Source organism: Rhinolophus ferrumequinum, chromosome 22 (assembly GCF_004115265.2).
Source record: "Rhinolophus ferrumequinum isolate MPI-CBG mRhiFer1 chromosome 22, mRhiFer1_v1.p, whole genome shotgun sequence".
In the NCBI taxonomy this organism is placed as follows: Eukaryota; Metazoa; Chordata; class Mammalia; order Chiroptera; family Rhinolophidae; genus Rhinolophus; species Rhinolophus ferrumequinum.
The window spans coordinates 11,432,602-11,449,269 of record NC_046305.1 but is presented as its reverse complement, the minus strand read 5'-3'; the positions used below and the strand labels follow the sequence as shown (position 1 = coordinate 11,449,269).

At 41.5% G+C, this 16,668-nt stretch overlaps 1 protein-coding gene across 2 annotated transcripts in view; it reads left to right on the top strand.

Annotated features, from left to right (window-relative positions):
- Nucleotides 1–16,668, top strand: part of LOC117014365 (quinone oxidoreductase-like protein 2) — a 44,840-nt gene that overhangs the window by 10,262 nt on the left and 17,910 nt on the right. The window contains exons 9-10 of one of the 2 annotated variants that reach the window (XM_033092137.1): nt 1,739–1,967; nt 9,843–11,064. In XM_033092137.1, the coding sequence (XP_032948028.1) occupies nt 1,739–1,967; nt 9,843–9,911 (298 nt within the window). In that variant the 3' untranslated portion in view covers nt 9,912–11,064. Of the gene's footprint in view, nt 1–1,738; nt 1,968–9,842; nt 11,065–16,668 lie in introns of those variants that run through there. The other variant, XR_004421501.1, reaches the window with a different exon arrangement.

Sequence of the window (16,668 nt, the reverse complement as noted above, 5' to 3'; positions counted from 1 at the left end):
CCACTGGTGAAACCTCGTTGGCACTGAGGTCCCCAAGCATCACTGCAATGTGCTTGGCACTGTGCTTAGAGAAGAAGCAAAGGAAGGAGTGTTTGCCTAAGTGGAGAGACAGACAGAGCTGCTAGGATTCACCCTTCTCTTGTGTTCTGGGAAATAATGTTTTGACACAGCTTCTCATTTCCCTTCTGAAAGACGAAAAGCAAAAACCAAACAAACATAGGCATATTTTATGTCAAAGATGTTTACCAAGTTTATTTTTACAACTCATTACTCAGCGTGCATTGTATGGTTACTTCTCATAATGGGCTGCAGACGAAGTGCATGAATTTTTGTTGATTATTCAAAATTCTCTAGAGAAGCACATAAAGGAGCCCTCAGGTAAGTCTTTGTGTAAAGGAAATGATGCTTCCTTAAAGTGCCTATCTTCTTATTCCTGCTTCCTAAATTCAAAAGCGTCACGCTGATTTGTCTCTGAGTACAGCACAGGGGATGACGTTTGTTTACACCCAGCTTCCTTCCACAGAGTAGGGAGTAGTTAAATAGACAGTCTTGATTCTCAAGTGGGTCTGTTTATAAAACTGACTACTTCCTTTGGCAGCCCCCTACTGTCTTGCTAATGCATTATATTTGTATTTTCCTATTGAGGAACCCAAAGTGATACAGGATGGTTCACCCCTGCCAGTTTGTAAGGCCAAGAGGAGTTCCCAGCTGGAGGTTTAATTCATATTCCTTTAAAAAAAAATTGTGGTGGAAAAAAATACATAACCTAATAGTTATCATTTTGACCATTTGTACATTTAAAATTCAGTGGCATTAAATATGCTCACAATGTTGTGTAACCTTCCTCCCCAAAAGCTCTGTACCCATTAAACAATAAGTGCCCTTTTTCTACCCCCCAACAACCAAATAACCTCTATTCTACGTTTTGTCTCTATGAATCTATCTGCTACATTGCTTTTTTTTTTCATTCTACATATTTTACTGTGGTAAAAAAAAGTACGTAACATAAAACTTGCTATATTGACCATTTTTAAGTGTACAGTGCAGTAGCGTTACATATATTCACATTGTCAGGAAACAGATCCCCATAACTTTTCCATCCTGCAAATCTGAAATTCTGTACCCATTAAAACAACACCTCCCCATTGCCCCCCTTGCCCAGTCCCTGGTAACTCCTGTTCCACTTTCTGTTTCTCTGAATTTGACTGCTTTAGATACCTCAGATGCGTAGAATCATACGGCATTTGCCTTTTTGTGACTGGCTTATTTCACTTAGCATAATGTCCTCAAAGTTCATCCATGTGGTAGCATGTGACAGAAGTCCTTCTCTTTGAAGGCTGAATCATCGTCCATTGTTAAGTGCACACCCCATTTTTTTCGTCTGTTCATCACTTGATGGACCTTTGGGTGGCTTCCACCTCTTGGCTGTGGTGACGGCTGTGAACATGGCTGTGCAAACGTCTCTTCAAGACTCTGCTTTCAGTTCTGGTGGCTATAGACCCAGAAGTGGGATTGCTGCATCGTATGATAGCTCTGATTTTAATTCTTTGAGGAGCCACTGTGCTGTTTTCCACAGCGGTGGCATGATTTTACAATCCCACCAATAGTGCATGAGGGTTCCAATTTCTTTACATCCTTCCCAACGCTTGTTGTTTCTTCTTTCTTTTTAAATAGTTGCCATCCTCAGGGGTGTGAATGTACATTGCTTTTACAATTTCTTTTCCTTTTTTTCCCTCAGCCTGGCCTGGGAGGGCAGGATTGTGGTGGTTGGCTTTAGTGGAGGAACCATTGCTTCTGTTCCGGCCAATCTTCTGCTCCTGAAGAATATCTCTGCCATGGGAGTGTACTGGGGCCGATACCGGGACCAGAACTTTCCTGTCTTCTCCAGGAGCCTGTCCTCTGCTCTTCAGTACTGTCAGCAAGGGCGCATCCAGCCACACATCGGAGCGGTTTTTAAGCTGGAAGAGGTGAGATGCTTTTAAAGAATGTGGTGCGGGTAGGGCCAATGTGACGTGGACAGTCTGTGTCCAGCTACCACCTGGTTTCTGTCTGGATGCGATAAATCCGCTTAGGGAATGAAAAGGTGAAAATGCAACACAGAATAACGGGGCCTGACCGGCGGCAGGGTCACAGGGTTTCTCCCCGATTTCAGGGGTGTAGGGCTGTAGGCCCAGGCCTCGTGAGCCACCCGGAAGCAGACTCAGTGAAGGTCCTGCAGGAGCGGGATTGGGATGGTTCTCTTTGCATCACTGGTGTCTCACACAGAGAGACGCCATGGTACTTTAGGAAATAATTTACCCGTGTTGAAATGAACTCTGAACTCCACAACACACAAGTCTAAGAAGGAGGCACTTAACTTGACCTTTGATTTTAGAATACAGACGCTTTTAAGTACAACCAGATGATCTGAAGCTGGAGTTCTGTGAACAAAACATTAAATCATGCCCGGCATCGTATGACTATAATTCACCCATTACTTACTGTCGTTAATTTTGTTGGCTCTGCACTCCCTGTTTTCATCCCCCCACAGTCCCATTCATGTGGTTTAAACTTCCTCCAAAGTGTAATTGCAATACAGTTGTAAATGGGGATCTGTTAGGCATTCACTGTGAAGTCTTTTTCTTTTTCTTTTTCTTTCTTTCTTTTTTTTTTTTTGGCTTAATTTGTTTTAACGTTCAAAAAACTGTTTTGGTAACTAGTCAGCCATCGATGAAGGCGGTGTTTTGTTCGTATGCAGATTAGCAGAGTCCAAGCTGTCAGTGCCAGACTTCATTGCTCACCAGTCCTCCATTTTTATGTTTTTTTCCCTCTGATGAGGCATTTTCAAAGCAGTTTACTTTCTTCCTCATCTTTTTGTTATGTCAGTCAAGAAGGTAGTGTTCAGTGGTTAAAAAAAGGAACCGGACTGGCCATCAGAAAACGGGTTGGATTTTATTTCCAGCTTTGCCCCCATCTATTTGCACCTTTGTGGGAGTCCCCTCACCTTTCTTACCTTCAGTTAACACGGCTCTCAGATCGAGGGGTCGGGCAGTCTCAGTGGCTTTCAGACTAAGCTTCAGGAGCCGCAGAGGGACCTGGGGGTGGGCAGCTGTAGACATGAGCTTCCTGGGTTCTGGGACCGCATCTCTGCACTATGTTTTTACTGAACTATGTTCATTCTTTTAAGAAAAACTGTTTTGGCTTAATATCTTGAAAACCACCTGTTTAGAGACTTTCTGGGTCTGCATCCAACTTGTGGCTTTTAGTGCGTGACTTGTAAACTGAGGTTTGCTTGACATGCGGCACACATGTACCTGTTGATAGAGGATAAGCACAGTAGTGGAAACACGTGCTGGTTTGAACTGTCCCTTCTGTCCATCTAGGTGTTCAGGCAAGGGGAAAAACCAGAAGCAGGTTATTATCTTCACTGCCCACCTTGATGTTCTCTCTCCTCTTAAACGCAAATTAACTACCGAGTTATTCGCTTCCTGTCAGCTTCCCTTTGCCCTTCTCCTTTCCAATGAGGACGCTGCACGTGGGGTTTTTCTAGTTCTTTCTACTCTGCTGGCCTTCCTGCTAGCAACTGGCTCTCTGAGGCCATGCTCGCTAACAGTTTCAAGAATCTCGTTCCCACACTATCCACCAATTACGTTTTCTGTTTCTTTCAATATGCAAACTATTTCGAGGAATAATAATAATAGTAACTCCCACACGTTCGGTACTTACTATGGATCAGTACTGTGCTAAGTACTTGACATGCATTTTCTTATTAATCTTCCTAACATCCCTTTGAGGTATGAACCATTTTTATGACATTTTACAAACAAAGAAATCACACCTGCTCGATAATATGTGGAAAGCGACAGACCTGGAATCCAGTCCAGGTTGGTCTGATGCCAGAGTCTGCGATCCTTCTGGCCAAGTCAAAGTCTCTCCTCAAACAAGCCAGGAAGTTGCTTCTTACAAACCTTATTTCAGAGTCTGAAGTTTATCCGTCCGTCAGAGAATTATCTCTGTGAAAGAACTACGGTATCTTATAGTTAAAACAATCAGGGATCTTGAATTTTCCTGAGTAGTACCAGAATTTATATATTTTGTTTGTTTAAACTGAAGGTGATTAAATGGATACATAATTAATTTTATTTAATTTAAAACGTGAGTAATATATTTTCATGTAAATCAGTTAACATATTGGAAAAAAGTATTCTCAGAACGTGCTTTGGGTTTAGAAAATGATCACTGTGTGTGTGTGTGTGTGTGTGTGTGTGTGTGTGTGTGTGTGTGTGTGTATATATATATATATATATATATATATATATAACCAGAGAGATACTGGTGCCTCCCAGCTTGTATGTTTTCCTGAATGTGTGGATTTATAGCTGTGACCTCGCTAGTTGATATTAACCACATACTTTGTACCATAGTCTTAGGAGTAGGGTATGAACTTCCGTAGCACTCTTGTGCTTCTCCTTCACCTGCTTAGAATTACTTGTTCGATGCCTGTCATTCCCACAGACCACACTCTCCATGAGGACAAAGCCAATGTGCCGTCTGCACGTCTGTGTCTCCAGGTTTCAGCCGGCACTCACCGTCTGTCGAATGACTCCTTGAGAGTAGGGGGCGCTAGGCAGGGTTAGCCCACCAGAGTTCAGATCCCGGCCCCACCCGGCTGTGGGCACATTGCTTACATCTTTGTGCCTTATTTCCTCATCTGCGATGCGAGCAGTAATAGACTCTACCTAGTAGTGTGGTTATGAGGATTAAATAAGATAATACGTATAAAAGCAGATAGTGAACACGTAGTATTTTCTTAAGCAAAATCGAGAGCCATTATAGAGTTAGTTGAGCTTTCCAGTTCCCTTGAACTGTAACACTGCTGCAGTGTCATAGTAACACATTTCTGAGGGCAAGATTAGAGAGGCAGACTTTAGAGTTTGAATGGTAACTAGAATTTATTGTTTTCTGATGGGTTACGTCTATGCCATGGTGGGTGGATCATGGTTTAGCCCCGTTTAGAGGATGGTGCTCTTTAGATGTGTGGAGTCTGTTTTCTGTTGGGAGCTGCCCACCCGCGCCTCGGCCTGACACCACACTTAAACCTCACGGATCTGAACTTGTTTATTATATGAAGTTCGGGTGAGACCACCACCTGACCAGATTGAATGGATAGAAATTGTTCACTTGAAGTTTGCTGAGTGTATCTGTGGAATATTCCTAAAAATGAAGTTACTCTTTTAGTTTAAATGGTGTGTTATTTTCACCGCACCAATCCAGACCCAGTTTGGCAGGTATGGGCCTCCCCATACCTGCCAGTCCCATGTGCCCCAGGCCTTGGCTGCTTGTCACACTTCTCCAGTGATGGCTCATGCAGTGGCTGTACAGCCCAGACCTTACCCCTGGGGGGCCCATCTCCTAACACTGCTGATTGCCTCATGCTTTCCCGGGGCTGAAGGCTGATCGAGGCAAGGCCTCCATTTTGCTCACGAGGGGTGGGAGCTGCTGCAGCGTCTGTGCAGAGGTCTGATCTGAAGGACCTGTGGAAGCTCTGTGACCCATCTGTCCCGACACTATGATGCCACCCAGAAGTGTGGGGAGTTCACTCCATGGGGCAAGCTTGGACAAATGACAGCCCGGAGATAGACTGCTGCCTTTGCTCTTCCCAATGGACTGTTCCGGCAGCAGTGGTTCCATGTGGTCTTTCTGCCGAGGTCCCACGTGAACAGCAACCAGTGTGTGTCCCCATGAAACTATGAGTGGTTCAGTAACATACCTCGTAGTTCCTCTCCTCCTTCCTCGATTCACTTCCCTGTCCCCCAATCCTTGCCTCCCTGGATTGCAAGGAAACCTTAGGGCACACATTCTGATTAGGCTCTATTTTCTAGGGAACCCAGGTTGACGCTTAACTTTGAAAATGTGTTTATTTTTGTGTTTAATAACACATGGCTGGACTTTTTTAAAAAGTCAGGTTTTTTGCGGTATAATTTCCATATAGTAAAATTTGATCTGAGGTTTGACAAACATGTATAGTCCTGTAACTACCCCACTACAATCAAGATGCAGAACGTTTCCATCGCTCCAAAAAGTTCCCTTGTGCTCCTTGGTAATCAGTCCCCTTCTCCTACCTACACCTCCTGGCAACCACTGATCTGTTTCCTCTCCCTATTGATTCTGCTTTTTGAAGAATGTCATATATATGTATAAATGGAATCATACAGTATATAGCCTTTTGAGTCTGGCTTCTTTAACTTTGCATAAAGCTTCTGAGATGCATCCCTGTTTTTGCATATGTGAGTAGTTTGTTCCTTTGTTTTGCTGAATAATATTTCATTGTACGGATATACTGGTTTAAAGGATATTTGATAATTTTCTCAGTTTTTGGTGATTATAAATAAATCTCCTATAACTGTCCACGTGCAAGTTTTGTATAGGCATATGTTTGTATTTACTAATGGGATTTCTGGGTTATGTGCTAAATGTATGTTTAATTTTTAAAAAAAATTTACGTAGACATTTACTTGGCTTTATTTACAGAGCAGGGTTGCCTTCCTACCCCCTGGTCTCCAGTGGTGGCTAGATAATATCATTAGATAAGAATGCCAGTTGAAAAGAGATCTATGTAGAATCCAAAAAAAAAAATTGGCATAGCTGTTCCTTAAGAAGGGACAGGCTTTACTATCAGCAGCTCGAGTTCTGTGCCTCAGTTACTGAGAAGCAATTCTGTTGCCGTCTCTTACAGCCCATCAGTTTGAAGACAAGGCCACTGTTATTGCATTCCTACCAAAGTCCATACCATGTAGGTTTTCTTTGTGTGTGTATGTGTGTGTGTATGCGTGCGTGCGTGCGCGTGTGTGTGTCTGTACATACGCTTATGTATTCTGGATGAGAAACTGAAGCTCCAGCATTGTCTGTCTGAACATTTCAGGGTTTTGTTTGTACTGATTTCATGCTCTATGTTTAACTTTTAATAACCACCAAACTGTTTATCAAAAGTGGTTTGTTATTTTGCATTATTTTGCATTCCCATCAACGACGCATGAGAGTTTTTGTTACTTTGCATCTGCCAGAATTTAGTATTGTCAGTTGCTTTGTTTAATTTTAGTTGTTCTAATCGGTGTGAAGCAGTATCTGATGGTAGGTTTAATTTACAGTTCTCTAATGAATAATGATCTTGTATATCTTTTCATATGCATGTTTGCCATTTGTATCTTTTTCGGTGAAATGCGTTGACTGATTTTTAAAAGAAGATTAAGATCAACTCGTAGTAGAACAATGATATGACGAATATAAGTCAACTATGACAGTGTATCGGTAATGAAACATTTTTACCTTTTAAAAACAATCCCACTCAGTCCCAGATATACTCATTCATTCATTCGCGAGTTTATTTTACTCATCAGATATTCACTGGGTACATTCTGTATACTAATCATGAAAAGTAGACTTACAGAATTTATTTTTCAGTTGGGAAGCTCTCAGGACAGTGCTATGACAGGGTGAAGACCTGGTTTCTAGAGGAAAGCATGAATCAGCATAATATACGCGTATGTAGGGAAGTATAGGTTACTCAAATTATTCCTGCTTGATGAGCTAATTAAAAATTACAACAGCAGCAGAACCTAAAGCAAAAGCAATATCCTCACCCTGCCCCCAAAGTCCAGGTTGCAAATCTCCAGAGACAGATTGAATGATGGCTTCATTCACTGCAGGGCATAGAATCAGTTCTGTGAACAGCCTCTATGTTTGCCCGGGCATCAGTGTGGAGATCCTCCTCTGCGATGCAGCCTGTAAAATCCCAAAGGAGGAAAATGTCCCCAGGCATCTGAGTTAGCTATCCAAAGACTGGTCAAAAGCCCTGCACTTTACTTCTGAGTTTCTCATTAAGTCCCTTATCGCTCTCATTAAGCAGCTAGTCCTTAATACCACAGCTTGTCTGTTTTCGCAGCCCAGAAAGAAACCACAGGGTAGGAAGGGACAGAAGGGGGTTATTTTTAGAAGCAGCTGCAATCACAACAGAAGTGGCAGCTGGACATAGAGAAGTAGCAGAACATCTGAAAAACAGGCAGTCAACGAAAGGCTGTTCAAATGATGAGATTCCCAAGTCGCGGAACAAAAAGGTTATGCTTTCCCTCCAATGTTACCCTTTAAAGAAGTCAGGTAAATATCTGCTACATTTTCATAAAGATTTATGTGAACAATGATTAAAAATAAGGTTTAGCACTTGCAGTGACAACTTTCTTTTTATGTTAACATTTGTGTGCAGGAGATTCCTCGTTTCTCTAGGATGCCACGTGAAAAAAGTATCAATATCTCGAATTATGCTTCTTTTCACAAGTATTTTGTTGTTGCGCTACGCCAGGTCCCTGGGAACAAGTAACTTCTAACTGACAGGGAGAGTGATGCAGCTGTGAGTCACATGGAGATGTACCTTTGAGTGATTGACAGCGCGGGGATGAGTGTTTCAAACATCCATCTTAGACCTCTTCCACCTCCTCTGAATGCATCTAAATTTGTGTAGATTGGGAAGCGCTCTGTAAGGCACAGAGCCCCGAAAGACAGATGTTTTTGACACCAGCAATTTCATAATATAGAGAGATAGCCACGATGGATTTGTTTTCCTGCTTATTTTTACTTATTAATTTTTTTATGTTTTTTTTTATTGTTGTTGTTGGGGGGAGGATTTCATGTGGAAAGGGTTGTGTAATCATAATCCTCATTTCAAAGCACATTTTCATCTTTCATGCAAGGCCCGTCTTTTGCTTTCATGTCTGCATATTTATGGATGTCTGTGTTTACTTACTCCCTTTAGCCTCATTTCCCACTTGTGTGCCCCACAACTTTTCCTCTCCCGAGTCAGTCTCAAGTTACTTAAACTAAAGCATAGGGTTGTGCTGTAGACTTGACTCTGTGTCTGGATTTATCACGCAGTGCTGTCTTTCTAAGATCCACCTGCATTGTGGGGCCTGTATCCCGTTCTTGGATTCTCACTGCTGCATAGTAGTCAGTGTACATCCACCATAGTTTCAAGATCTGTTCTCTGCGATAAACTTCCCTGTTGACTGGATTCCCTGCCACCATAATCAGTTTTGCCTTTTACATTTAGATGTAAGATCTATTTTGAGTTAATTTTTGTGAAGGATGAAGGACAGTGTCTTGATTCATTTTCTTTTTGCATGTGGCTGTCCAGTTGTTCCAGCACTGTTTCTTGAAAAGACCGTTCTTCCTTCATTGAATTGCCTTTGCTCCTTTGTCAAAGATCAGTGGACGCCATTTGTGTGGGTCTATTTTGGGGTCTCTAATGTTCCATTGCTCTCTTTATCTGTTCTTTCACCAGTATCACACTGGCTTGATTGTTGTGGCTACTGTTTTGATTTGTGTTTCATAACTTGTACTTCTAAAAAAGAATTTGAGATAGATTGCAATTTCAGTTACACTGTAAACAGGACACTTAATTAAAAATGATAAAAATTGTAAAAAAAAAAGGAATTCACTGATTCTTCTGCTGATGGCTTCATTCTTTCAAAAGCTAGATCACACAGAAGTACTACAATAGAGTATAGAAAGCCCTGAGGACTTTTTACCTGCTGTCATTTATTTGACAACATTGAAAATTATAGTTTAGACAGAGAAATTCTGAGGTTGGGTTATTCTTAAATATTGTTTGCCTTTGAGTTTGTGGTGATTCTTTAGTTAGTATTACATAGTTACCTATATACAGTTCGTTGAAAAGATATCTTAGTGCTTTAGCTATTTTAAAAATGGAACCAACAACAAATATATATATGGTTTGTTGAAATTTGCATGTATGCAAGCCTGACTACACTTTTTTGAGATTTCTTTTCTTTCTTTCTTTCTTTTTTTTTTAGGTCAATGATGCCTTCCTTCATGTAATAGAGCGCAAATCCGTGGGCAAAGTGCTTATCTCCCTCAAATAAATCCTCACCTCAGTCCAAATCCAGCATGTCCAAATCCGCACTCATCATCTTTCCAAAGACCTGATTTCCCTCCTGTGTTTATAATGGTGTTACCACCTTCCTTAGTAATGCAGGTTCAGAATCTTTTAGAGTCACCTTTGAATCTTTTTTCTTATTCCTCATAATAAATGTGATCATCTGTTTTATTGTCCAGACTTGGGCCTATTTGAGAGGGAAAGGTAATTACACCAGGAGCACAAGTGTCCCAGGCAAACCAGGGTGTATGGTCACCCCATTCATAATGCCTCAATGGCCAAGTTCTGTCATCTCCACCTCTAAGATATCTCTCACCTCCATGTTCTCTTTTCCATGCTGACTAATTATGTCTCATCTGCTAATTTCAGGGACCTAACGGGCTTTCCTACCTTTAAACCACCTCCACTTTCTTGTTATGCATTATTGCCATGGTGACCTTCCCGAAGCACAGCTATGACTGTGTCTTGTCTTAGAAAACCTAGGACGTCCCACCATTGTCTACATGGTAGAGTTCAGACTCCTTGAGCTAGCATTTCATTATGACCATGACTTTGCCCCTCTCTGCTTTCCAACCTTATGTTCCACAACTCCACCAGTCCCGCAGTCAGCACTGAGATTTCCTGTTCCCCCCACACCCTGCCCTTTGCTCGGCTCAGACAGTTTCCTCTACTCCCTTATCTCTGTCAAACATAAGCCTTCCTGACCTGTAAGACCTTCCATGAGCCTTTCCCCCCAGGAGTGTGGTCATCTCTTCTCTTCCCCTTCTCCTTCCTGTAGCTTCACCCCTGGGATTTGTCACATTCTGCCTTGTACCAAAGGGAGCAGCGTATCTAGTGGAATGAACACAGGATACTGAATTCAAGATGTGGGTTTGAATCCCAGTCTCGCCACTTTGGAGGTGGTTACTTAAGGTCACTGAGCCTTCCTTTCCTCACTGTATAGTGGATATTATATTATCTACCTCACAAAGTTGTCTTGAGCAATACATACATTGACCGGCAAAACGTCTTGCACATGGTGAATGATTAGCAAATGCTAGTTACTTTCACTTCTTTTTTCCCGACTTTCTCAATGTAACAGAAGTCCCCTCACAGCAGGTACCATGTCTGTGTCACTTTTGTACCTCCCACAATACATAGCACAGTGAGTGACCTTTGTTAAACACTCAATAAATTGAATTGGAATTATCTGCAAGTCTTAAATTGTGGGGTGAAGTTAAGAATATAAAAACAACCCAAATGTCCATCGACAGATGAATGGGTAAACAAAATGTGGTCTGTACATACAACGTAATATTATTCGGCCTTAAAAAAAGAAGGAAGTCCTGACACATGATATAACATGGATGAACCTTGAAGACATTATGCTAAGTGAAATAAGCCAGGCACAAAAGGATAAATATTGTACGAGTCCACTTATAAGAAGTATCTAGTCACACAGAGACAGAAAGCTTGGCTGACGTAAGCTCCAGTCTCTTCCTGAGTTCTGGTCTGTGTGGAGAGGACCTAGACTTTGGCGGGATGCTAAACACAGTTGTCTACTCTTTTTACTGCATGATGGATAATTCTTAAAAAGGAGGAGTGTGGGGTAGGGATAAAAACAGATACCTGATACCACAGGTATGGGGTACTTCTAGTTATTCTTGATGAGGTCCTGTTCCAATAAATGTGGTATGAGGTTTTGTTTTCTGATAAATACCTCCAGCCATTTGAAAGTACCTATCTTCTCAGGGTCTTCTCACCAAAAAACCCTTTTGGAGGAACTGAGTCGTAAACTAGGGAGTGAACATTTGAGGGAAAGACTGTGCAACCAAGAAGTTAGCAGAAGAAAGTGTGAGGGAGAAGATGTCAGGACAGCCACCCACAGGTTGTCTTTTGTGGGCCCATGTGGTGCTTTCGGGCGGGTTAGTGCATGTACTGCTGTCTCTTCCATGCCCAGTGGCACATTTTAGTCTTCTGGGGGCTTCATGCCCTGTGGTTCCATTAAATAACATGCCTCTCCTCATCTGCCTTTCCCAACCTTCTTTTTTTTTTTTTCAATTGGGGAATATTGGGGAACAGTGTGTTTCTCCAGGGCCCATCAGCTCCAAGTAGTTGTCCTTCAATCTAGCTGTGGAGGGCGCAGCTCAGCTCCAAGTCCAGTCGCCGTTTTCAATCTTTAGTTGCAGGGGGCGCAGCCCACCATCCCATGTGGGGATTGAACTGGCAACCTTGTTGTTGTGAGCTCGCGCTCTAACGAACTGAGCCATCCGGCCACCCCTCTGGAAGCTCGGCGGCAGCTCGTTGTCTTCCGTCTAGTTGTGGAGGGTACAGCTCACTGGCCCTTGTGGGAATCAAACTGGCAAACCTGTTGTTCAGAGCTCGTGCTCTAACCAACTGAGCCATCCAACCACCCCAACCTTCCTTCTTAATGTGAGCTATTTTTTGTATTTAAATGAAAGTTGCTTTTCAAAAATACCAAGACACCAACTTGGAGGCTAATGTTAGAATTTCCTGACACCCTTTGGGATAATTGAAGACATGCTGGATAGATGCTGGGAACGATGACAAATCAGGACTGGGAAAGTGCACTAGCCCAGCTGGGAGCTACCTTTCCCACTGTTCAGCGCTGATCAGTAGGTGTCACTAGTAATAAAGATCGATTGTCCCCAGCTCACTAATGTCAAAATGACTTAGATTGAAAGAGGCAGTCATTAAGGAGAGAGAGTTTCTTCAGGTTTAACAAGTATTGGTTAGAATCCCTAATGACCTGCTCTCTGCTTGCCTACATTCCTGCTTCACTGGAATAATTTGATTTGAAAGCATTTGACTCATATTTTAGTCATCGTTTGGTTATCCCACCACCTGAGCCATTAGTGAGTCTGAAAAAAGAAATCAATGCAGCTCCAAGTGACAGCATTTTTTCTGTATTCAGACTTTTCCCAGCTCAACCGTGGTAGGCTGGCTGCTGGAGAATCACTCCCACACACCTGCCTCTCCTTTTCCAGAAACTGTGGATCTCTCCACTTGCACACAGCTATCTCACCCACCAAAGTGAGGTTTTGTGCTGTAGTTGTGGAATAATCTTGTCTACACATCACCAGTATATTTGTCCCTGCTCCCTTCTGTCATCTGTGTGGCTTTAGGAAGCTGTCTTTTCTATTCGAGTTACGGTAAAGACAACAAAAGGTTTGTTATTTGGAAGTGAAGGAAAAATAAAGGTGTCTTCACATAATCACTTTAACAACAGAAAAATCTAAGTAAACTAAGAAAAATTCATGTTCTTATTTCTTTCTGTTATTTTTCCTTCTAAAATTGTATACATGAAGCCAGGAGCAGTGATTTTTCAAAATTTTTATTGTTTGTAAAAGTTATGTAAAGGGAAGACCTAATTGTACAAACAAATGCTGGCATGTCTAATTGTTGTTTTCCATTTTGCTTCTTCATCACAACATATTGCTAGGTTGAAAACCTGAGCTGGAAATATGCTGGTTTTTGGAACTTTATTATTGTTGAGGAATCATATACAAAGTAGTTATTTTTTTACTCTCTGCTGTATTTAGAAATTGTTAGTTTCCTGAACTGTAGTGAATTGCCTCATTATTTTAAAAAGGTATTGTTAAAATAATTACAGCAATACCTCGTGGTTATTGAAAAAAGTCAAGCCAGCAAGAAGTTTATGAGTAGAAATTATTATCCTATTTTTCTCTATTCTGTCTCATTCCCATTTTCCGGTGAAACCAATGTAAGCAGTTTGGTATTGGTCTTATAGACCTTTTAAAACACGTACAGACACATGCATACACACAGAAGTTGTTTGTTTGTTTTTTCAATGAAGACATACACAGGTTTGAAAAATAACTGATCAGAGTACACATACTGTTTTTAATCAATAATATGTCATGGGCATCATTTCGTATAAATAAATATAGACATACCTCGTACTTTTTAACAGCTGCTTGGCATTCAGTAATGAGGACATATATCATATACAACCATTTCCTTATTAGTGGGTTTAGTCATTCATTTAACAAACATTTGTTGATGTGTCTCTGTGTGCCAAGCTTGGAACAGCACAGGGAATATCACGGTGAGCAAAAGTTTACAAATCTAGTGGGGACACAGAGGTTAATTCCGTTCGCCAAACCAGTGCAGTGTGACATAAGGGAGAAATTTAACTTGGGGAGGTCGAGGACGGCTTCCCTGAGGAAAGACCCTTGAACCTCTATGAGAAGATGGAAGCTTCCAGGAATTTAATTCTGGTAATTTAAATAGAGAAGACTATCTAGAACCCTGGGGCAAATGAAAGCATCACAAGTAAAAGGGGCTGAAAGACGGCTAGTGGGGCTGGAGCTTGAGAAGTGAAGGGGAGTGTGGTGAGATGAGGCTGGCGGTGGAGACCCGATTGGGCAGGAACTCGTGGGCTGGTTACGGGTGTTTCACCTTTACCATTGAAGCAATGGGATGCCACTGAGGTGTTCTAAGGATGGGTAGGGTAGGGGCAGCATGACAAGAAGGGTATTTTGGAAGAATCCCTCCAGCTATATGTATTGGGGAGAGAGGATTGAAGAAGAATAGACCAGTGAGGGGTCCATGAAAGTCCAAATGAGAGATGATGGTATCTTGGACTCACGTGGTGATGGTGGGGAAGATGAGAAATGGACAGAATGGAGAGCTGTGCAGGAGGTACGAGTGAAGGGACTTGGTGTTAGATTGGATATGGGTCAGGCTTAGGGGAGGGAAAGGGTGATGTCAAGATGATTCCTAGGTTTCTGGAGAGGTATTTGAGAGGAGGAGTGTCAAATGAGAATTGGGGTTAAGCTCCCATTCATTGGAGGGGGGTATGATAGGGGCAGAAGAGGAAGTTTTGTAGATCATGTGACATCTAGGCGATATCAAGTGTGCAGTTTTATGTCCCTGTCAGTTTTATGTCAGAAGAGAGGTGTGGCCTAGAGACACACATTTGAAAATCATTTGCATGGAAGAGATACAGACTATTTTGTGACTGCTGTGGATCGCTGAAAGAGACTCAGAGGTGGTAGTTTGGGACTTTAACATAAATCACAAGTGGTTAGAAGGAAGGTTGTATTGCACAGTGGGTAGAACACTAGTTTATCAATGGAGGGCCAGTCAGCAAGTGGGGTTCCAGTTCCAGCTGTTTGACCTTGGGCTAGCCTCATCTTTTTACTTTTCTTATGTGAAAAATGAGGATAATAATATGGTTTTTTCTACCTTGCATGGTTCATGAGAGGGTCAAATGAGATAATATATGTGAGCGTGCTTTGCAAATTGTTGTTTTCATAATAGATTGCAAGGCGGCTTAGTACCAGGCTACTCAAATTCATTTCAGAGTTGAAGCAAAATGTATATTTTTTTAGCATATGCTGGTCTGACATGGAACAAAATAATTGTTTGATTTTTAAAAGTGTCTCTAATATTTCTACATTTCATTTTAGCTGAAGTCATTGTGCTCTTTAATACAGAATAATGGACAGAGTGGTGGGGGTTCGATGAGCTGATGTACCTCAAAGACATACAGAGCCAGACAAGGTCTGGAGAAGGACACTTATATTGATGCAGAGGATGGAGAGAATTCTTTGTGAGGGATGATAAAAGAATTAGGGCTCTTTACTCTGGAAAGACACCGGCTGAGAGGAGAGTATGCTTGAAATGTATAAAATAATGAAAATCATAAGATAAAAATATGAACTTATTAAATCTCAGAGTATCAGAACAAGGGACATTCTTATCATTGAAAAGAAATCGTTTTAGGGCAAAGTAAAAATAGCACTTCTTTACACAGGAATAATAAGCGTATGGAACTTACTATTCAAGTTTGCAAGGACTAAACCCAAATATTATAAGAGAAAGATTTATCTTGTTTGGAGGGTAGATTCCTAGACGATTATAAAATAAAACTGAGACTATGTGGGTAAACTTCCCAAATCTCAGAGGAGGACACCATAGAGAGTAACTATTCAAGCAAGGTTTCCTGTCCCTATCTGACATGCTCAGGATTCCTGAGGAGATGAAAACAGAGCACAGAATTTGAGCTCAAAGGGCCAAAATGCAAGTTTGATCTTTCTGACCTTAGGGAGTGACCTCTTCTTTTTTTTAATTAAATTTATTGGGGTGACAATGGTTAGTAAAATTACATAGGTTTCAAGTGTACAATTCTATCACACATCATCTATATATCACATTGTGTGTTCACCACCCACAGTCAGTTCTCCTTCCATCACCATATATTGGATCCCCTTTACCCTCATCTACCATCCCCCTCGCCCCTTACTCTCTGGTAACCACTAAACTGTTGTCTGTGTTTATGAGTTTTTGTTTCTTTATTTGTTTGTCTTGTTCTTTTGTTGTTTTCGGTTTTATGTACCACAAGCCAATGAAATCATGTGGTTCTCGACTTTTTCTGTCTGACTTATTTCGCTTAGCATAATAATCTCAGGATCCATCCATGTTGTCACAAATGGCACTATTTCATCTTTTCTTATGGCAGAATAATATTCCATTGTGTATATATACACATCTTTATCCAATCATCTATCGAAGGACACTTTGGTTGTTTCCATGTCTTGGCCACCCTAAATAAAACTGCAAAAAACACTGGAGCACATATATTTTTACGGATAAATGTTTTCAGATTTTTTGGGTAGATACCCAGGAGAGGGATTGCTGGGTCATATGGTAATTCTATTCTTAATTTTTTGAGGAAACTCCACACTGCCTTCCATAGCGGCTGCACCAGTCTGCAT